Source organism: Liolophura sinensis, chromosome 4 (genome assembly GCF_032854445.1).
Source record: "Liolophura sinensis isolate JHLJ2023 chromosome 4, CUHK_Ljap_v2, whole genome shotgun sequence".
Lineage (NCBI taxonomy): Eukaryota > Metazoa > Mollusca > Polyplacophora > Chitonida > Chitonidae > Liolophura > Liolophura sinensis.
In genome coordinates, this window is record NC_088298.1 from 18,575,274 (window position 1) to 18,598,300 (window position 23,027).

The window sequence follows — 23,027 nt, forward strand, 5'->3', positions numbered from 1 at the left end:
TTCATGTGGGTAATTTAGATATATTAGACGGTTGTGGTTACACCAACACTCCCCAACCCAAACAATCAATCTGGGTTTTGGTTATCATCCACAACAGTGGGAATAAAGGTTTTCGGTTTTTCAAGTTACTTTTCATTACTCAGACAAACGCATCGGTAAAGACCTTTTAAGAAGCTGTACAAGCCAACATGCTCATAAAAAGGGGCTTCGCGATTTCTTATAAATCAATTGAGAGCAGATCATGATGCAAACAAGAAAGACAGAACTTTACCTGCAATATATAAATTGATAGCAAAACGTGACCAAGTTTCCTCTTCCGCCCCCCCCCCCCAATCCCCTCTGCCAACGTCTTCCTACGTTTTTATTCGTAGTTCCTTTAACGCCATATTCAACAATTTGTCACAATTTGAGACAAAATCCAGAACTTGTTTTAGGCGATTATCAGTATTTTGATACGAATATAAACAAGTAAAGTCGATGGCATGAGTACAAGTAGATAAAACTGAAAAATGCATCCCTTAGTCATTTGCGAACAATCACACCGCCGTGGCTACTCTCGTTTTATTTTGACCGATCTGCCTTTACAGATGTTGCATCAGCTGATATCTACGGTCCAAAATGTCTCAGCTGTGAAGGAGTGGGGAGCCCATCAGACTGCCTGTATACAAAACGATGCTGGGCACACGAGGTGAATTTTCTTCTTATATAAAGGCCTGCATATGTCACAATTTCCTTTCACTTTTTCCTTGTCACAGTCTAGTGTCAATTATTTTCTATTCACCTGGCAATGATTTTGGGAGATCTTCACACGAAGTTCACAATTTTTCTGAACAGCCTGATTATAAGATTTCTATTGGAGCACACACATTGGACTATCAGGTATAGACTATCACGTGTATATATATATATATATATATATATATATATATATATATATATATATATATATATATATACCTGATACCTGATATACCTGATATATACTATCAGGTATATATATATATATATATATATATATATATATATATATATATATATATATATATATATATGCCTGATAGTCTTTACCTGATAGTCCAATGTGTGTGCTCCAGTAGAAATCCTTGTAATCAGACTGTTCAGAAAAATTGTGAAACTTCGTGTTAGGATATACAGCGGCTAATACTAGTACAGTTCTTCTGTGGAATGATCTCTCGAGAGATAGACCTGCTGTAGAAGGCTATGCCGTGAAATATCGTCAGTCATTTTGGTTTATTTCTTGTATACATCCTGACAGCGATGCTTCACCGAACATCTGGTCAATTCCAGCGGAGCCACTTGGTACAACTTCGGCTGTAAAATAGAAGGGGTAAGAATTTTTTTTTCATTGGAGTTTTGTCAGACTCACGAACACTTAAACTTGGGCGTGGAGCATTATATTGGCAAAAAAACCCCGGACAGAGCATGGTGAAAACCAACGTCCATCCACAGGTTACTGCAAGACCTTTCTACATACAATCATATGAGAACTGATGAGGTTAAGATGTACAACCTTTAAATTAAACGGTACACTGACAGGCATAAGTTACAGCATTTTGGAAGCATGCGTTACAGTTTAAACTGAGGGGTAGAAAAATAAGTAGCGGTAAATAAGTCCAGTATTTGATGCATCTAATTCTTTCTAAAACAGTACTGAATGTAGTAAATGTAAATGAAGATATATTAGACACTGCTTAAAACACATGTTAAGGTTGCCTTGTCCATGAATATATAATTTTCGTAATAGCGTTCACTTGTTTTAAGTTTTCTCATTACTTATGTTTGTTACCTTTTCCACGACCATGTGCCCTTTTTCAAACAGTTTCATGTCAGCCATTACCAGTTCTGTATTTGCTTCGATATGTCTACCGACAGGAATGTAGCCTGCTGGAATCTTTCAACGAGAGAAGACGAGGAGTTCAACCAACAGTGACACTGTGTGAGCGATGTTGCACAGGTGATGCCTGTAACACCCATCTCTGTTCAACAACAACAGGTGAACTCTCTCGACCGAGAATACTTTAGTTTTCTAGTATCTGAGTTCAATACTCTCAAGCTCCCACAACGGAAGGGCAAGTAACCTAAGTAGGCGCACTTACCCTTTCCAGTATTTGCAAAAAGAGTTAAGAAAATCTTGACGGTTAAAATCTAGACCTATACCAAAAATAGCGACGGTTACCAAGCAACCGAGCTAAACTGTTTAGCGACTCATTACGATTCAAGAACATTTACTTGTCCAAGTTGTCAATGTCTCCCAAAAAGAAAACCTACCAACCTACAAGTTTCAAAAGTTCTATGCATATCATACAATGACAATGAACCTTTATTAAGAAAACAAAGCATACCTTAATCCAAAACATTTATTTAATTATATCTTTAAAAAAGGGGAGCCTGAAGTAATCAAACTACACCCTTTTGTCAGATATCTTATAACCCAGTTAAAGGTGCAACAAACAGCAGCGTGACATAATTACATTTCAATTGTGTTGCGATAGCCTGTTGACTACTCAGCCGTACAGCCTCCAATTTCACATCAAGATCCTGCAATGTATTAGTAACAGAAGTTGAAGACTACACAATTTTTACCTCTTCTTTCCCGAACAGTGAAATTAGAAAGCATAAAGGAGGCATTCCTATACATTACATTGACACTTTAAAAGTGATGGTTCACACGAACAAAAGCCTTTCTGTTTCTTTACAAAAACAGAAAAGAAAGTCTTAGTCTATTTTAAACGAGTTTGTGCAATTCTAAGAAAATTCATTTGTCAATACAAATGCTTATATTACCATACTATCTTTTATCTTGTAAGTTGTATTTTTTCTTCAATCTACAGGTCCACAATCGCTTTCTTGTTTTTCTTGTGACAACACAGACGACCCGAACGCCTGTCATGTCGTCAAACATTGCAGGCCACACGAGGTGGGTTGGTATCAATGAGCATGCTCAAACGTCTAATCTCGGATGATTGGCCTATCAAGAACAGATGTTCTCTAGTCTCGCATGTGGTAGGCTCTGATTTAGGGACAATTGTCAGAATGTCGCAAGCAATTTCTTTAAAATGATAAAATGATTTAATGTACGTACAACTATTTGGAAGAGGATTTTAGACCAATTTCAAGAAGACGTTTTCCAGCTTCAATCATTGAGTATCTTCTCCTCTACTGTGTAATAAATACTTTTGTGAACGCCGTAAATTCGTAACAAATAAGAAGCAAGACTTTAAAAAAAAAGTATTTAAATTTGAAACTTAATAAATATATAAATCAATAATTATTATAGTAAAAAAGGAAAGTAAAAAACAACATTTGAATAAGTATATAAACTTTGTAAATATAAACAAAAATAATTCAAGAAAGAAAATGATAAACAAATAATGCGACTATATAAAACTTTTTCAGGTGTGTTACGCTGAGTCGGTGATTGAAGATAGTCCAGTTCCCAGGCACACTTTGGGTTGCGTGTCACAGTCAGTGAGTACATGTACTAGGGGCCAATTTCTGGTTGGCAAAAGGTGTGTAATTTGACCTTTCGATCACGGAGAAGTCATCAAATCCCACCCCAGGGTTGTATACATGTACACTCTTAACAAAATAATCCAGAAACAAAACGCTCATGATATATTTAAAGTGTGATGCTAGATACAGATCAGGTTTTCCCGTCTTTGTAAAATCCTTATAGTTGTCTGTCAGAATAATAATTATACTCTGTTATTCTTAACAAAAGCAAAAAAATGGACGAAGTTTATATTCAAATTTGTGAAAACTCTTATATTTCATTGTAATTTTTAGTTCTGCTTTTAGCCATGTTCTTGACATCAGAATAACCATAAAACAAGAAGAGACTTGTACCCAACACTTGTCATGTGATCGACGTGTGGTTGATTTTTTTTTCTTTCTGTTCAAGTTTTGTCACCTGCTTACGGGAAATATCATCGGTCGTCGAACAGGTGATACACGTGAAAAGAGAAAAACTCACCTGTGTCAAAAATGCTGTCAGATATCAGGATGTAACAGTGACATTTGTTTCTCACAGAAGGTATGATAGGTTTTCCATTTTAATCAGAAAAAAATACAGTTAAACTTTCTCTGTTTACTCCTAGATCTTTGTTTGCCTTGTCCCTACACAGAACCTCCGCAGAACATATACATGTACATAGTTTACCGTTTTGAGTACCAAGGCGATAAGACATAAACACATAAAGTCAAGGTACATCTGAACACTTAAATGTTCTAATGAACATTTTGCTGGGGTTTCCTCTTGTAATAGGGCAGTCTTAATGCCAGATGTGTTTGTTTGTCAAATGTGATGACAGTACTGTATTTTGAGTAGTTAATTCTATTTAATTATTATGTATACTGTATCCTTTGATGCTGTTTCCATGTGATTGTATATTAAACGTGAATGGAACACAGCATTTTGAGCCATTCTGAATGAGTGACGTTCAATACATTGCAAGTAACATCACTGTGTACTTTTTACCAAATTCTGCTTAATTCATGGTGCCAGAGAGCGTCTTATTTGCTACTATTTAAGCATTTATATGAGCAGTTCGCATGAAGACAATTAAGACGTCCCACAAAGAGACAAAACAAGGGCAATGGACACATTGTGATAGCTGGCAAATGGTCACACGTAACCTATAAAAAAACAACCTCATATAAGCTTACCTTATTCAGGCATTTATTCTAACTATTTGTGTAGGTGCCTAATTTGTAGCAAATTACACGCTCCCTAGCACCATGGTTTGAACTGAATGGGGTTAAAAAATGCAGTGATGTTAATTGCATTTCATTAGATGTCTCATGTCTAGAATTACATCTAACATACAGTAACATTACAACAATTCAATAGGACCAGACCTCGAGGATGCTTGTACCACCAGCAGAATCCTGCCTTATGCAGGAATACAATATAATTAAGAGAGAGAAAAAAGAGCATAAAGAGAAAAAATCGACAAGTGATCTAAGGTTAGTGGTTACGTGAAATCATTTGGGAGATGCTTCACCATCGTCCTGTACTCTTTCATATCGAATCGACCGCGATAGCAAAGTTGGTAGAGTGTTCTCTTCGGGAGCCAGAGCCAATCCTGGGTCGAGTCACACCTAAGATCTTAAAAGGGGGTGATGCGACTTCCTCGCTTGAAGGAGATAGTGCAATGACTGGTTGACCCGTATCAATATAATGGCTTGGGCGGGGCGTATTACTTGCCTTCGGTGAGTCGTCTCACTGAAGTGGCACTAGATAAAAGAGCGGTGGAAGTCCGTCCTGCAACAAGGAGGCACCTTTATTACACCTAAAGGATTCCTTCGTCGTCATATGACTGAAAAATCGTTATGTACGACGTTAATCCCCAATCCCTCACTTTCACCAGAAAGCGGGACAATTCTGCTTACAATATGTTCATAATATACTTAGATGTGTACCTCTTGTCATTTTCTGTCGAGGCTCTGAAGTGCTCTTGTTATAGTTGTGGGACAGACAAGGTGATGGTTCATTTCTAGAAGAGTGATATTTGCGCTAAGTTTGCCTGAGAGTCTTGCAAATAATAACAGACGGCAGATGTTGAGGGATTGGTGGGCCTTACATGAAGCTGTCTGAACATCGACTAGTTTCGCACACACAATGCGTCTCATGTGACATAGTTTGCAAGTTACTTGTCACATGCATGGGGGGGGGGGGGAGGTTTTGATGTATGGTATTTAACCTTGGACTTCAATCCATCAATCAATCACTTTTGTATGAAACATGTAAAACCTTGAACGTTTTCATCTGCAAGCCTCTAACTCAGATTACACATCATATTCAATTCATGTGTTGTTTTACTTTTTTCTGTTTTAGCCAAATTTTCAAGGAACGCAAACGACGGAAGGATTCCGGTCAACTGCAGTTGCATCTGTGACGAATAAAGTTCCCTTAACATGTAAATTGACATTTTGTTGAAACAAACATCCTACTTCTGAGCTAAACATAATTAACTGTTTCTTTTACGAGTAACGGTAAATCGGCATACAACACAGTTTACATGGCATGACAGAAGCATGCACAAACCAAGTTTCGACCCATTCCATACAGATAAAGGCGCATAAGACGTTATTGAATTATTGACTTGATCGTGTTGATGAAGGTGTGATATTGATAAAAGTGTAATGCTGACAATAGTGTCGTGCAGATAAAGGCGTCATGGTGATGCAGGTGTAATGCTGATAAAGGTGTCATGTTGATGAAGGTGTTATGCTGATAAAGGTGTAATGTTGATAAAGGTTTCATGGTGATCAAGATACTGACAGAGGTGTCATGTTGATAGAGGGGTCATACTGATAAAGGTTTTATGTTGATGAAGGCGTTATGTTGATAAAGATATTATCTTGACGAAGATGTCATGTTGATAAAGGTGTCATGCTGATAAAAGTTGTTGCTGGTAAAGATGTTATGTTGATGAAGGCATCATGTTGATGAAGGTGTCATGTTGATAAAGGCATGGTAATAACAGAAGTGTCCTGCTGGTAAAGGTATTATGCTGATAAACTTGTCATGCTGGTAAAGGTATTATGCCATGTTCATAAAGGCATAATGTTGATGAAGGCGTCATGTTGATAAAATTATGATTATACCAAAAGTGTCATGCTGGTAAAGGTGTCATGTGAGAAACGTGTAATGCTGATACAGGTGTCATGCTGATGAAGGCATCTTGTTGATGTAGGCGTGATTTGAAGGTGTCATGCTGATGTAGGCATTATGTTAATGAATGCGTCATGTTGATGAAGGTGCCCTGTTGGTGAATGTGTCATGTTGATGTAGGCATCACGTTGATGTAGAAATCATGGCGATGTAGGCATTATGTTGATGAAGGCGTCATGTTGATGTAGGCATCACGTTGATGTAGAAATCATGGCGATGTAGGCATTATGTTGACGTAGGCGGTATGTTGATGAAGGCGTCATGTTGATAAAGGCTCATGTTAATGTAGGCATTATGTTGACGTAGGCAATATGTTGATAAAGGCGTCACGTTAATGTAGGCATTATGTTGATGAAAGCGTCATGTTGATGTAGGCATCATGGTAATGAAGGCGTCATGTTGATGAAAGGTGTTATGTTGATGAATGTGTCATGCTGATGTAGGCATTATGTTAATGAATGCGTCATGTTGATGACGATGTCCTGTTGGTGAATAGGTCGTGTTGATGTAGGCATCACGTTGATATAGGAATCATGGCCATGTAGGCGTCACGCTGATTGAGGCATTGTGTTGATGAAGGTCTCATGTGGATATAAGCGTCATCTTGATGAATACGTCATGGTGAGGTTGGCATTATGCTAATAAATGTATCCCGTTGAGAACGGTATCATATAGAGCATTATTGACATTTGTCAACAATCAAAAGTTGAATACAAAATTAACACTGATATATACATGTGGTATAAGACCTTTTTGTCTCAGGAGCGGCAAAAAATCAGTGAAGTCTTATTTTGTTTTCCACGACCTTGCAAGATGTGTAAATTAGTTATTAAGACTAACGATTTGCTATAATCTACTGATAATATAAATTCACTTCATCTTTATGTATGTTTCAATGTATCCACACATACAACTATTTCATTGTTTCTAAACTTTTATCAACGTGATATTTTCTTTTAGTAAATATGCATGGTCGAACGAGCCGATGCATTTATGTCATATAAATATTGCGATAATCGATGTCTTTTGCATTGTGGTTTCTTGAGACCAAGACATATTCTTCACGTAAAATGAGAAAAATACTTCCTTTCTACACTATTAACTCGCTACAAACGTTAGGGATATGTCAATAATGTGGACGGAGGTTTAATTCTGAGGAGTCTATGCGGTCGATAAAAGGTTTTCTATGAGGAACATGGACGTAAGATCCAACAGAATTGACCTTCATTGAAATTAGCACAGTGCGGAGTAGAGAAATGTGTGCGAAAGTTATAGCTGTTAAAACCGTGACAAACAAGAAAGGAAGGAAAAATCTCTTCTCAAATAAATAAATACTCGGAAGATGTATGCCTTGGTTTTAAAACATACAACTCATGTATTTTACAGTTCACATTTCTTTATACATTCACTTTCACAGATATTCGCCTGGTCGGCATGAATTCCTCGGCGGCCGGAAGACTTGAGGTGTACCATAACTCTCAATGGGGCACGGTCTGTAACGACTTTTTCAATGCAGCAGCTGTCAGAGTGGCCTGTCGACAGCTTGGCTTTCCTGGGTACCTTCACTGAGTAAACATTTTTGATGAATAACTGCGATTAGTGTGTTGTTCCATTAGTGCGTTGAACTTTAGCATTACATACAAGAACATATTAATGTGTCCTCGCAGAGAAAAATCCCCCCTGAGTTATAAACGTTTTCTCCGCGGAGTTCACCTTTTCTTCGCGGGTTTGACGTTTTCTCCGCGGTGTTAACGTTTTCTCCACATGATTAACGTTTTCTCAGCGAAAACAACGTTTTTTCCGCAGGTTAACATTTTCTCTACGAGGTTAAAACTTTACTCCGCGGCCTTCACGTTTTCTCCTCTGTTAATGTCAAAACCTTGTACTGAACTTCCGTGATTTGTACGTCACGAACGTCAATCAAACACATAAATAAATGAATCATTTATCTTCTCTTGTCCATCAGTGAGGAGGGATTTGTTATCGGGACCACACTTCCTGGTTCCGGGCCCATCTGGTTGGATGACGTGCATTGTACTGGAGACGAGTCGTCTTTATTCTCTTGTCGACATACAAATTGGGGCCAAACCGACTGCTATCATCAAGAAGATGTCTTCATTAGTTGTGGCTTCGGTAAGTTGAGGTTACGACTGTAGCCACGACATAGGCGCCATCATTATTTGTGGCCTCGGTAAGTTGGGGTTAAGACTGTAGTCACCACGTAGACGACTTCATCAGTTGTGGCTTCGGTAAGTTGGGGTAACGACTGTAGTCACCACGTAGACGATTTCATCAGTTGGAGTTTCGGTAAGTTGGGGTTGCGACTGTAATGGTGACGAAGATGTCAGTGTGGTCACCATGAACTTGGGTTACGGCTATTCTCACGAAAGATGTTTTTCATCCAAGTCCGGGTTGCGATTATAGTCGTGCCAAAGATGTCTGCACACAAAACGGAGAGGTCTTTGTGAGCTGTACTTTCGGTAAGTTCCGGTTACCATTGTCCGCACGACGAAGCTGTGTTCATCAGGTGTGGTTACAATAAGTTTGGGTTGGTAGACAAAGCGAAGAGATTTTCATCACGTGTAGTTTTGGTAAGTAGCGGTTACGACTGTAGTCACCACGAAGATGCCTCGCCCATTGTGATTACGGTTAGCCGGGCTTTCGCTTTGCAGTCACCGCGAAGGCGCTTTCATCGGCTGTGATTACTGTAAGTTTTGGATACGACTACAGTGGTGATGAAGATGCCTTTTTTAATTACCTTTGATTACTCTAATGCAATTGCAGTCATGGCAAACACTTCGTCAGTTGTGGTTGCGGTAGGCTGGGGTAACAATTGCAGTCATGACAAACACTTCTTAAATTGTGGTTGCGGTAAGTTGGGGCTAAAATTGCAGTCATGACAAAGACTTCTTGAGTTGTGGTTGCGGTAAGCTGGGGATACAACAGATGTCTATTTCATAACGTCCTGTCCAAAGCTACAATGACGAAATATAACCGCTTCTTGCACAGGTCAGGTCAAAAATGGTAATGATTCTTATAACCACCCTATGATAGGGAGAGAGGGACAATGACTATTTCTAGCTTTAATACAATTTTAAGTTATTTTCAGAAATAAATCACCACGGATTATTATTCACGATGTTCTGGTAATTACTTCACTGTAACTGAAACAAGCAAATTGGATTCCTAGATAACAAAAATATCAACAGTGGATGAGGCACCAGCATCCCTTACCGAAGATGACTACATATGTAATGAAAGGATCATGGTCATTTTCATCGTCTGGCGCTCATATTGATCTGCCATTTTTAAGTTTACAATCATATTTTATTCTACCATTCGACCGCTTGTGTGACCTAATGGTTAGAACCTCCGCCTCAACGTCAAGTTGACCTGGAACCACACCAAGACTTTAAATGTATCACTGCTTGCTGCAACGCTAAAATTTCAGCACTAAGAGGTTAGAAGAATGAAACAAGACATTTTGATCTGGTGTCAGTATAATGTGACTGGACCGGATGTCATGTCTGGTATATTATACTTCAATGGCGGCAGCACTTTCGCTCCTTGGACTCACCCTCAACAAGAAGACAGTATATGTAGACAGCTCTATGAGCTCGTTGTCACAGGACTGAAAATTTACGAGGCCAAACCCAACGTGAAAACAGTATATATCAACAACCCTATTAGCTCGAAGTCATATGACTGAAAAATTACGACGCCCAAACCATAACATGCATACACATTTTTTGCATTTCTTTATAATTTAATAAAAGGGCGTTTATTGGTGTTTGTTGTATAGGAGTCAGAATACTTCGTTATTTACGATTGGTAACCTATGACATCGACAAATCTATTCCCCTGCAAGGACACCTTATAAGCTGGGATTATTTACTCTCCATTGTATACAGTGATATCTTAACTATCGTTTAAATAGTAAAGTCAATCATTTTCTTATTATTTAGTCACAGTGAAGTTTTAGTTGTTTCTAGGTTGATCCACTCTAATTTTTTACTCATTGTACTGTAGTCTTCTTATAATATTGTACGCTTGTATTAACCATAATTCTGCTCGTGAACTAACCATCCCCAAGGATTGGTCCCTTAGCGTTGTTTTAATGTGATTGTATGTGAAATGTAATGACAAGTCAGCATTTCGAGTAAATCGCGATCGGTCTAATTAAGTGCAATGAACATCACTGCATCTTCTTTAAATGGGCTTATTTAAGCCATGGTGCAAGTTGGCGCGTAATCCGCTACTATTTAAACAGTATAAGGCCAAATAACAAGAGGCCGCTTTTGTGTGACCATTTGCCAATCATCACACTGCCGCCACTGGTTTTACTCTTTATGCTATATTTTTGCCATATTTTATGCTTTTTTATTTTTTTTTTTATTTCTAGGAATATTGTGGTTCAAATCTACAACTATTTCATGCCAAAGATGTGACACAAATGAGTTTTTTATTTCTGAGCCGGTGTACGCTTGGTAAAGAGGTTAAGCAATAATATTCCCTTTAATTCTCTTTAAACAGAAGGTTCTGAAGAAATCCGCCTGGTTGGACTAAACTCTACTTCTTCCGGAAGGCTAGAAGTCAGCGTAGGAACCGGCTGGAGTACCGTTTGTAGCGACTACTTCAACGCAAGAGCCGCTAGAGTCGCCTGTCGTCAACTTGGTCTCCCTGAGTATTATGCTAATTTTCTCCACCACTCTTAAGTATTAATTATGGTGGGAGGGAATCGGGCAGAGTCTGGGCCAAACCCATGGCTGTCTGCAGGTTGTTGTCAGACCTTCCCACGTACTGCCGGAGAGGAAGCCAGCATGAGCTGGACTTGAATAGAAGGCGACCGCATTGATGAGCGGCTCATGGGTCTTACTCCCTGTTGACATAACCCCCCCCCCCCCCCCACCCCCCGGCCATGGAATCCCCCTATTGCCTCGATAAACGACTGGGGATTAGCCATGGAGTAGGCCGTGATCTGGTGATTAAAGGTGCTTGTTATTTTATCCCTACGAGCCACGAGTTACAGGTTCAAACCTGGCCATGAACATGGAATTTGCAGATTCCGCGGCGCTCACTGATCGTCAGGCCCTCGTGACAGTAAATGGTCGACGACCATCCTGGATGCCTTTTGGGCACGATTTCATTGAAGGCCTGTTGTCTTGGGCACGATCACATAAAGGTTGCACCATTGAAGCACTAACAATAGTCTTCATCTTTTTTCTCAGAGAACCGGCGATTATTCTCCCAAACGCACACCTTGCCGGAACCGGGGCCATCTGGTTGTTCAATACCAAGTGTGATGGCAACGAGACGTCTTTATTCTCTTGCAATCATTCCGTATTTGGTCAGCACAACTGTCACCACAACAAAGATGTCGTCATCAAATGTGGGCGTGGTAAGTAGGCGCTGTTAGCGACCTAATTTTGAACAAGAACTCAAACCCTTTAATGAGAGGAGGTAAACAATGTACACAAACTGACGTGGAGACAAAAACAACAGTATAAGCAAAGGTGGTTACGCGATCAAACATTTGTCTTGCCCATTTTCTCTAATGGGTTACTGAAATACGCATAATGTTGTCACTAGTTGCTAATTGCAACGTCGGAGTGTGGGCCACATTTGCCGAAATGTTTGCAGGGATTCCATTGTTATGGCCGACCCACGACACCTGATCGTTAGCGCAAAATTTGCGTCTTGTCGAGGGCGTAGATCTGTTTTGTAAAAAGGTGAAAAGTCGTGAATTTTATGACTTAAGACGAGCCTAAGTGTACGACCGTCCTAAATGCATTTTGCCCCCTGGGCGTAGTAAGGCTGGGCTTGATAAACTGCCACATGTTACATTTTATCATTCAACATCACATGTTTGCTTTGTAAACAGCTTCACATCACGTTTGATCATTCGTTATCAGATGGGCGCGTGGACGGAAGGTTCACGTCGCGCCTCGTCTTTCGTCATCTGATGTGGGCGTGGTAAGCAGGCTCACATCACGCCTTATCATTCGTCATCAATTGCCGGCGTGGTTAACAGGCGCCTGTCACGCTTTATCATTCATTACCAAGTCGCCTGTAAGCACCGAGCGATCAGACCGCATTCTTACTCCCGCATATAGTTTTAACAACAATTTTGTTGTAATCTAGTACCACCAACATCTAATCGTAAATTTGTACCCCATAAAGCTTACTTTATTCAGGAAACATACAAGTAAAAGATTTTAGAATACAAATAATTCAGAATGTTTTACAACGTACAGACAGATTTTCGTCAGACGGAGTATACATTTATGTTAATCGCAGATAAAATCGGAAGTATTTAGTATGAAGCATACCCAGACTTTTGTGAACATTCTGTCCGTCTTTACTGACGTGCGAGAAGAACAGATGTAGAATTATGGGAAAGCGCATAATTAAGGTGTTAGCAGGATGTACTCTTGACTTGTTTAATGACATTTTTGTCAATTTTTTTCAGCGTACATTTATTACAATAAATAAAGTTTTAAAATGTTTTCAAGTGGGTAAAAATTAGATGTCTTAGTTTTATCTTTCTATACCTAGACTTGGCCTCGTAGCAGACAGCGGCAATAGTTTTTAGGCGATAAAAATTAGCCTCTGGTTAACTTAGGGTTTTATTCTAAATGTTCAGATCAATGCTTTCATTGTCGCCAATATGATTTTTAGCCTTGGGAAACCCTTCACCACCCACAGCCTGCAGGTAGACCTTTCCACGTACTATCTGAGAGGAAGTCATGTGGTTCTAAACTAATGGAGTCAATCAAGGAAGCATCCTTTTTTCAGGCCCGGAAAATTCTACTGTTAGACTTGTGAACGGTGCCTCTGACAACGAAGGCCGGGTTGAAGTGTTCCGTAATGGAGTGTGGGGTACAGTTTGTGACGACGATTTTAATCAGAACGCCGCCATGGTAGTCTGTAGCATGCTGGGCTTCCCACGGTAAGGTTTCCTATGCGCATTCGCATCAGTGTTTTCTTACAATCAGCTGGCATATAAATACTTTTCACAATGTAAATCAGGTACTCATTTACATGTAGTGATTTTTTAGTGCCTGTTTTAATATTTTTCTACATTTTCGCGTTCTCATCAGAAAAGTTAAATACACCTTTCCTCTAGGGATTGCAAATTTATTGCTCACCTACAAGTGTGATACAAAGAAAATTCTTCATGATCTCAAGTGTAAATGGTAAAACAAATAGCATTTCTTCCTACGTGTGGATCTGTATTTCCTTTTGACTTACACTACAACACGGAAAAGCTCTTTCCTATGCCCGTTTCTTTGCGTTAAGCCAAATATTCCTTTGACATCGTGCTTTGCATACGTCCATACGTTTGTCACTTAAACAGGTATCTAACAAATCCTTCAGATATTCGAGTTAGCACTTTTCCTTTGTGGATTTGGAACAACTTGTTTTTGCAGAAGAAATCTGTTATTTATGCATTCTTGGGTTACGATATTTACCAACAAAGGCAATATAAACAAATTGTTAGATATACAAGCTTGGTTGGCTAATGCTCTGTTGATATCTTACCTTTCACACGTCTTAAAATGCCAAAATCTTCTGTTTATATCTTACCTTACACCTTACCTGAAAATGCAATAAAACACACTAATTTCCGAAAAAGTCATATGTCCCTTACTTGAACAAAATAATAATATAATACTGAAATTCTTTTGTTTGTTTTGATAGGTGTTCCGTACCGATATAAATTTTACTAAAACGCGAAGGTCACATTAGACTTGAATCACTCAGAGGTCCACTGATTTTTACAAGTATCAACACTTCTAAGCAAAGGGTATTACGGTGGAGCATCTTCACACTATACCAATCTAAAACCGGTTGTTATATTTTTATAAACTTTGCTTTTAATTTTAGAACTGGAGCTGTTGCAAGAACTTCTGAAGAAAGGGTATTACAGTGCAGTATCTTCAAACTAAGGTCATCTAAATTCTGTTGTTTTCGAATAACTTTGCTTTTGATTTTAGGAGTGGAGCTATTGCTAAACCTCAGGCATATTTTGGTCAGGCTTCGAAGAATACACCGATTTTACTGGATGACGTTGTCTGCCACGGAAATGAGGATGACCTTGGCTCCTGTCGCCACCGTCCTTGGGGAAGTAACAACTGTAACCATTCGGAAGATGTTGGAGTGACTTGCCCGGTTTAGTGATAAATTAGAAGTCACTGGGCCTTCTTTTAAATGGACATCTTGGGGGAAATAAACAGTTCTGCCTATCTACGCAATTGCGAATGATCTTTATAGTGTGTCAGGAACTTACGATACCAGTACTACATAACCAGCAGCTACTTCCGGTCCACCAATGGTTTCTTTGTAAGGATAAATTATCACCGAGTGTAAAGTTTATCAGGACAGAGTTATTTGCGATCATATTTATGCCGAACTGAATTACAAATCATTAACTAAAGACTACAGTGGTCCTCGGCAATCTGCTGTCATAGATAAAATATACCTAAATACAGCCCTTAATTTTACTGCGATCCAAGCAAGAAAATTTTATATCTACAACTGCTGTGTGGTTAATATTTTGGAGAAAACAGACTGGCCAGAGGAAAACCATTGCCCTTCTCTTAAGTATTTTACAAACCTGCTTTTTACACCCGTAGCTAAATCTTCTGGGTTAAATTGTAAGATGCGATTTGATTGGTCAAAGGCGGGTGGGACGCTTATGCCAAAGAGACAGAAGTAGTCGCGTGGAGCGGCTGTTTACTCAAAACAATGTTTTTTGTTTATCTGTTTGATGGTGCTTTATGCCAAAATGAAGAGCATTTCACTTATACAACGGAGGCCAACATGATGGTGGGAGAACACCAGAGAATTCCCGGGGTTTCATGGCAGACCTCCCGTACAATGGGAGGGGAGCTAGCATGAGCTCACAAAGATTTCATTTGAGAGAGGCTCCTATATGTCATTGTCGTATGCTAAGCTAACGCGCCAATCCCTGAGCAACGAAGCCTCATCCCCTCCTGTGTTACAGGGCCTAGTTTCACAGAGCGACACGACACTGTTTTATCATACAATTCTCACACGATATTCTGTACGTCACTATTAACCTGACACACTTTGTATTAAATTAATCATTTGCGAGTCAGACCTATACTGAAGTATCACATCTTACACAATATATAACAATGCATACGTCATATACATGGCTATTTGGTGTATAGCTATCCATATAAGGGCATTTTATTATTTCGAAATAGGAATTATACGTGTTGTCATAAAGAGATAAAACTTAGGTCACCTAGGCGAAGATATAACCTAAAATATGGTGTAGGGTGAGGATTATTATTTGTATGATTTTGCCCGTTGGAATACATGAACCCATAAAACAACAGAAAGTATACTCCGAATATGAAAGTAAAAATAACGTTGAATATTTCGGCTCAAGAGGCAGTGATATCATTCACATGAAAACAGGGATGTTTGTAGATACAGGTGAGCAATTCTTGCCCATTGGAATTCATACACCGGTAAAACAATACAAAGGATACTACAGTCAACATAATGTTCATCAGGAATCATCATCTATTCAGTTTCAAATTTATATACTCTGATTTTTAAAAACTTTTCCAATTGATTTGTTGTATTAACAATTTTACGGCGTTCACAAAAGTATTTATTATACACGTGAGGAGAATACACTCCATGATGGAACCTGGAAAAGGTCATCTGGAAATGGGTCTAAAATCCTCTTCCAAATAGTTGTACGTACATTAAATCATTTTATCATTTTAACAAAATTGTTTCAGGCATTCTGACATTTGTCACTAAATCAGAGCCCACCAAATACCTGCTTACGAGACTGGAGAACAACCCGTGCGGAACTCCATTTTGTACTTGACAGGCCAATCCTCCGAGGTTAGATGTTTAAGCTTGCTCGCCTCACGTGGCTTGCAATGTGTGACCACATGACAGGCGTTTGGGTCGTCCGTGTTGTCACAAAAAAAACAAGAATGGGATTGTGGACCTGTAGATTAAAGAAAAAAATACAACTTATATGACCAGATATGAGACGAAAAGAGAGTCGCAAATGACTACCAATGATAAATGATAGTATGGTAGTATAAACATTTTTCATGACAAATGCATTTTTTTAGAATTTGACAAACCCGTTCAAAACAGAGACTGAGACATAGGGCGCTCTTTTTTTAAACAACGGAAAGTCTTTTGTTCGTGTAAACCATCTCTTTTAAAGAGACTGCTAGTGTCAATGTATTGTGTAGGATTGCCTCCTTTAGGCTTTCTAATTCAACTCCTCGGGAACGAATAGGTCAAATGTGTACTCTTTCATTTCTTCCTTTAATACATTGCAGGATCTTGATGTGAAATTGGAGACTTTGTGGCCGAGTGGTTAATAAGCTATCGCAGCACAATTTAGATGAAATTATGTCACGCTGTTGTTCTTTGTACCTTTAAGTCAACAGGGTTGTAAGATATCTGACGAAAGGGATTGGTTTGGCTACTTTAGGCTGCTGTCTTTTTAAGACGGAATTAAATACATGTTTTGCATTAAGGTATGCTTTGTTTTCTTAATAAGGGTTCATTGTCATTATATGATTTGCATAAAACTTTTGAAACATCTAGGTTGGTAGGTCTTCTCTTTGGGAGACGTTGGAAACTTAGACAAGTAATTGTTGTTGAATAGTAATGAGTCATCAATCAGATTATCCGGGTGGTAGGTAACCGTCGCTGTTTTTGGCATTGGTCTGGGTTTTAACCGTTAACCATTGTCAAGATTTTCTTAACTCTCTCACAAATACTGGAAATGGTAAGTAAGCCTATTTGTGTTAATGTTAATTACCCGTCGGGTGGGGGAGCTTGAGAGTATTGAACTCAGGTACAAAAAAAACTAAAGTAATCTCAGTCGAAACAGTTCACCTGTTGTTGGTAAACAGAGATGGATGTTACAGGCATCACCTGTACAGCATCGCTCACACAGTGTCACTGTTGGTTGAACACCTCGTCTGCTCTCGCTGAAAGATTCCAGCAGGCTACATTCCTGTCGATAGACAAAGCGAAGCAAACACAGAAATGGAAATGGGTAACATGAAACTGTATCAAAAAGGGCGCTTAGTCGTGGAAAGATACCAAACACATGTACTGACAAAACTTAAAACAAGTAAACTGTGTTACGAAAGGGCACACTTTCATGGACAAGGCAACAGTGACATCTGTTTAAGCAGTATTTAAAATAGCTTCATTTGCATTTATTACATTCAATACTGTTTTTAAAAAAATGTAGATGCATCAAAATATTTGACTTCAATGACACGCTTAAGGGACCACTTTTATATATTTGGGGCTTGATGACGTCACAAGAACTTTTTTTAAAGAAATAAAAAATCAAATGAACCTGTACTTGGTAAAATGTTCGAGTTTGTATTTTTTATTTTAATTCTAGTACACTATAAATATTACATGCAAACAACTCACGCGGTGGCGTTTCACCCCTACTTCTTTCTCTACTCCTTAGTTTAAACGGTAACGCATGCTTCCAAAATGCTATAACTTATGCCTGTCGATGTACCGTTTAATTTAAAGGTTGTCCATCATAACCTTATCAGTTCTCATCTGATCGTATGTAGGAAGGTCAATCTGTGGATGGTCGTTGGTTTCCACCGGGCTCTCTCCGGGTTTTTTTGCCAACATAATGCTGGCAGGCGAAGTTAAACTGACATATGCTTGAGAACGACATATAACACCTATGAAATAAAAAAAATACTTTTACCCCTTCTATTTTACAGCCGAAGTTGTACCAAATGGCTCCGCTGGAACTGACCAGATGTTCGGTAAAGCATCGGCGTCAGGATGTAAGGCAAGTAGAACGAAATGACTGACGATAATTCAGGACATAGCCTTCTACATAAGGTCTATCTCGAGAGAGATCATTCCACAGAAGCACGGGCCTAGTATCAGCGGCTATACATCCTAGCACAAAGTTTCATATTTTTTCCGAACAGCCTAATGCTAATACGATTTCGAGTGCAAACACTGGATTATCAGGTGTATATATTTCCCAAAATCATTGCCAGGTGAATAGAAAATAATTAACACTAGACTATGACAAGGAAAAAGGGAAAGGAAATTGTAACATACTCCGGCTTTTGAAATAAGAAGAAAATTCACCTCGTGTGCCCAGCACCGTTTTGTATACAGGCAGTCTGATGGACTCCCCACTCCTTCACAGCTGAGACATTTTGGACCGAAGATATCAGCTGATGCAACATCTGTAAGCGCTAAATCCATCAAAGTAAAGTCAGAGTAGCCATGGCAGTGTGATTGTTCACAAATGGTCACATGCAACCGGCGAAATACCGCCTCTTGTCAATTTCCCTTACATCGCAAATGACTAAGGGATGCATTTTTCAGTTTTATTTATGTGTACTCATGGCTTTGACTATACTTGCTTATATTGGTATCAAAACAATGATAATCGCCCATAGTAAATTCTGGATTTTCTTTCACGCAAATACGATGTACAATTTCTTCCGCTTTAAAGCTGTTGGCTGGCCGCCATTGCATGAGTGACAAATTGTTGAATATGGCGTTAAAGGAACTACGAATTAAAACGGGGAAACGCGTTGCCAGAGAAGGGGAGGGGGCTTAGTCACGATTTGCTATCAATTTATATATTGCAGGTAAAGTCCTTTCTTCCTGTTTGCATCATGATCAGCTCGCAATTAATTTGTAAAAAATCGCGAACCCCTATTATTGGCATGTTGGCTTGTGCAGATTCTGAAAAAGTCTTTAACGCTGTTTTTGTCTGAGTAATGAAAAGTAACCTGAAAGACCAAAAACCTTTATTCCCACTCTGATTAAATCTGACTGTTTTTGAAAGGCCTAATTGTGTATGAAAACCTAGACCCAGATTGATTGTTTGGTTGGGGAGTGTTGGTGTAAGCACAACCCTCTAATATATCTAAATTACCCACATGAAAGTGAAATCATTAGAACTGTGAGAACTACAACAAATCAGAGGAGACAGTATGTTAGTATAGTGAAATAAAGTTCAAGTTATAATGTGTAAATTTTGAGAAAGAAGCATGGTAGTTTTGGGGGAAAAAAGAGTTGGCGAGGGATGGGAAAATCGTGGAAGGAAGCGTAGTGGATAGGCAAAAGGAGAGAAAATGCGAGAACGTGGAGGGAAGCTGTTTTTAGGGAAAGTGAGAGGAAGGGAATGATTTAATTGATGTATTATAAAATTTGGATACAAATCCAAAAAACGTAAATAATTTCCTCTCTGCATGTTCAAATTTTAATACTGGTGGGTCGTGTCTGGGGTAGTTTACCGGCTTATCATTCAGACGCCACGCTGGACACGGACTTCACGAGCTTTCTTTGTCGCAAAAATCGTTAAAATGATTGGTCGTACATAGAGTGACGTGGATTTGTTCGATATCAACCAGGAGGACATACACGTCAAAATGTGTAGAAAATTCACCTAATACTTCCCAAGGGCCATTGTTTCGCTTTTAACACTCCAACTTTTCCAACCGAAAAAATGATCGCTGTTCATAGTTTAAATGAAACTTCAGCGAATGTGATGTTGAACAACAATCAAACAGATGAAAGGTAAGTAAAACTTGATATAAAACTTTAAGATTGGGCTAGCTACAAAGTGAGGTACTGCAGGCAATATAATTCCTTCTGACGGAATGTCAATGAAAAGAGTATCCAACCACTCACCCAGGTCAAAATACAGGCGGCAGCTGTAATTCCTTGTAATTTTTTTAGGAAATCTGAAATTACTACTGTTCCAGAGACCTATCACACGTACCTTTTTACACCACGTATCCTTTCACACTTAAGATCAAAAGTGGCTGACCTTTTTCTGTAGTACGCCACAAATTGTTGTCTACAAAAACAGTCTCTGGCGTCATTCGCCCCCATTTTGTGGAGGATTTATCTGGAAATAGCCGATGGCTTCAATACTTTCAAATAGCAAAGTGGTTAGCTCCCTTGCATTTTCCAGGATAAGCAGAGAATCATCCAATGCCATTGGTATTATCTATGGCGACACATGCGCGGTGAGGAATTTTTTGTGAAGAGGGATCTCTGTTGAGCTGTGAACTTCTGTCGGTCTTTCGCCTCGTTCACACAAGCTGAGTTTTAGTTATAAACTTCAAGTCACTCCACTATCTCTCCACAACCCAAATGATAAGAGGGTGGCCGAAGAAAACGACCTTGAACTAGGTGTATGCTCTTTTACCAATAAATATTAAAATAATGATTGAAATTGTCTTTATTAACTACTTTTATTTCTTGTCTTACATCTTTCTCAAGAATTTTGTTTTTATAGGTGGAGGAAACCGGAACTCGCTCATGTATAACAGCGAAAATGGTCTCCAGGAACTGTAGCTCTGAACTGAACTTGTAGCTGCGAAAAGATAATCTTGAGAACCATGAAAATTCCCTGTCCGAGGGCAGAATATTAAGAAACATAAATCTATTAGTCTCTCTCCACACTGACTTGGTGCTTACAAGATCTAGTAGTCTCGTAATGACTGCTGCCAGCCCCTTGTCCATGACCTTCCTCTGAAATGGAAAGGTGAAATGGCTGCACCAATCAGAATCGTCTTTTCAAAGCATGAAATCAAATGTTTCAGGAGCTGACGTAGTTTCTTGAATGGCCACAAGAGAGAGCTGGGCTCGACGAACAGAGAGGTGCAGATGATCATAGATGCTGTTGATCAGATAAGCAGCCCCGCGTTTTGACTTTTCGGAGATATTTCGGGTGTGGGTATAAATCTATTTTAGTTACCTTTCTCACGGTAGAGTGAGCAGAGCACATCTGAAAATCCTTGGTCATTAAAGAGCTTCGGCTCATCACAGATAACTCAGTCGCAAAGTGGCTGCTCTAGAAACTTGATAAGAGTTCAAATTTGATCATTTTGTTCTCCTTTTAGTGCTCCTATCTGAGAACGCATTCATCCACGTTTTGCGAAACTAAATTTTAATTACATGCACAGTTTTTTCTTCGCTTAACGCCCTGGCAAAATAACATGACCTTCTACAAAACACAGTGGTGCATCATCGCCTTGGCAGACGTATGTAAAACTAATTATTATAACTTTAGTTTCTCCAATGATAATTTTAAAAAACCGGAAATGACCAGATTATTTTGTTTCCGTTTTATTCCCTGAACCGAAAAATAGCGGTTTTAAAGCGCTTAATGTTTTACATGGTCTGACATATACAAGTCAGTGTTTGACTGTTCCTCATCAGCTGTTTTGTGTGTTCGAATCTGACTTCTACTGATGGCGAGATGATTTTGTCGCTGTGTGGAAAGTGTGTGAGCTTTAGCACTGCGTGCAAAACTTAAGCGGTAATTTCTATTTGTTAAGATCTATTTAAGATCTGTTTGTTTTTTTGGTTTTTCTTCTCTATTTTTCTTTTTTAATCACTTTTAACTTTTTGTCACAGTGTGTATGCAGTGTGTATGCAGTGTGTATGCAGTGTGTACAGTGTGTATGCAGTGTGTACTCACAAACATACATTTTTCGGCCATAGATCTTTTTAAATCAATTCAGCGTATGCACACGGAACAGAGATAAGGCTGCGCGAGCAAATTAAGAGGTGAAATCCTTCAAATGATGGCAATCTTTCTGGCTTAAATTAAAACTGCCAGTATGGGCTGAATATTAGAAAAATGACAAAAATTAGTCTAAAAACTAATGGGTTAAATTTAACACAATGCCATGTTTTAAGTATGATAGGGAAATTGATTGATAATATTAGAGTGTCAACAGCATAAAATACATTTACGGGAACAAAAATATTTTGGGGAATAAATGAACAAGTTTCCCGCAAAAACATTCTTTATTCTGTCATTACTCAGAAATTATAATATTCTGTCAATTTAACAAATGAGTTTGTAAACTGTAAGGGTTGTAAATATAAACAAAAAAAGTGCAGGAAATGTCACAACGAAAACGTGTAATAAAGAATATATGCGGTCTGTATGCTCCTTGGCTGAGTGGGTACTGCTAGCGCAGAGTAATGAATCTCACCAGTGCTGTCAACAGCGGTAATGCACCTGTTCACCCGGTCCGAATTTGGTTTCTGGTAGATATGTCGGCAGTAAACGAGTTTTTGCCTGCGTAATACGCTGTGTACACTGACAGGTATTGCCTTACACAATGGAATGAATTGGGTATAATGTATCAAGACACTTTAAACGGATATAGGACATCCCCAATGACCCAAACTCCCGGATGTCACGAATAAGATTAGACGACGTAAGTAGGGTAAAGGATATTGAGGATGTGTATATAAACTCTTGTCACAACCCTTAGGC

At 38.9% G+C, this 23,027-nt stretch overlaps 1 protein-coding gene across 1 annotated transcript in view; it reads left to right on the forward strand.

Annotated features, from left to right (window-relative positions):
* The window catches only part of LOC135464492 (scavenger receptor cysteine-rich type 1 protein M160-like), a 31,628-nt gene extending 16,753 nt beyond the window's left edge, over nucleotides 1-14,875 (forward strand). The window contains 4 exon segments of the mRNA XM_064741918.1: nucleotides 8,115-8,253; nucleotides 11,926-12,095; nucleotides 13,493-13,646; nucleotides 14,695-14,875. Of these exon segments, the coding sequence (XP_064597988.1) occupies nucleotides 8,115-8,253; nucleotides 11,926-12,095; nucleotides 13,493-13,646; nucleotides 14,695-14,875 (644 nt within the window).
* Nucleotides 14,876-23,027: the final 8,152 nt, after the last annotated feature.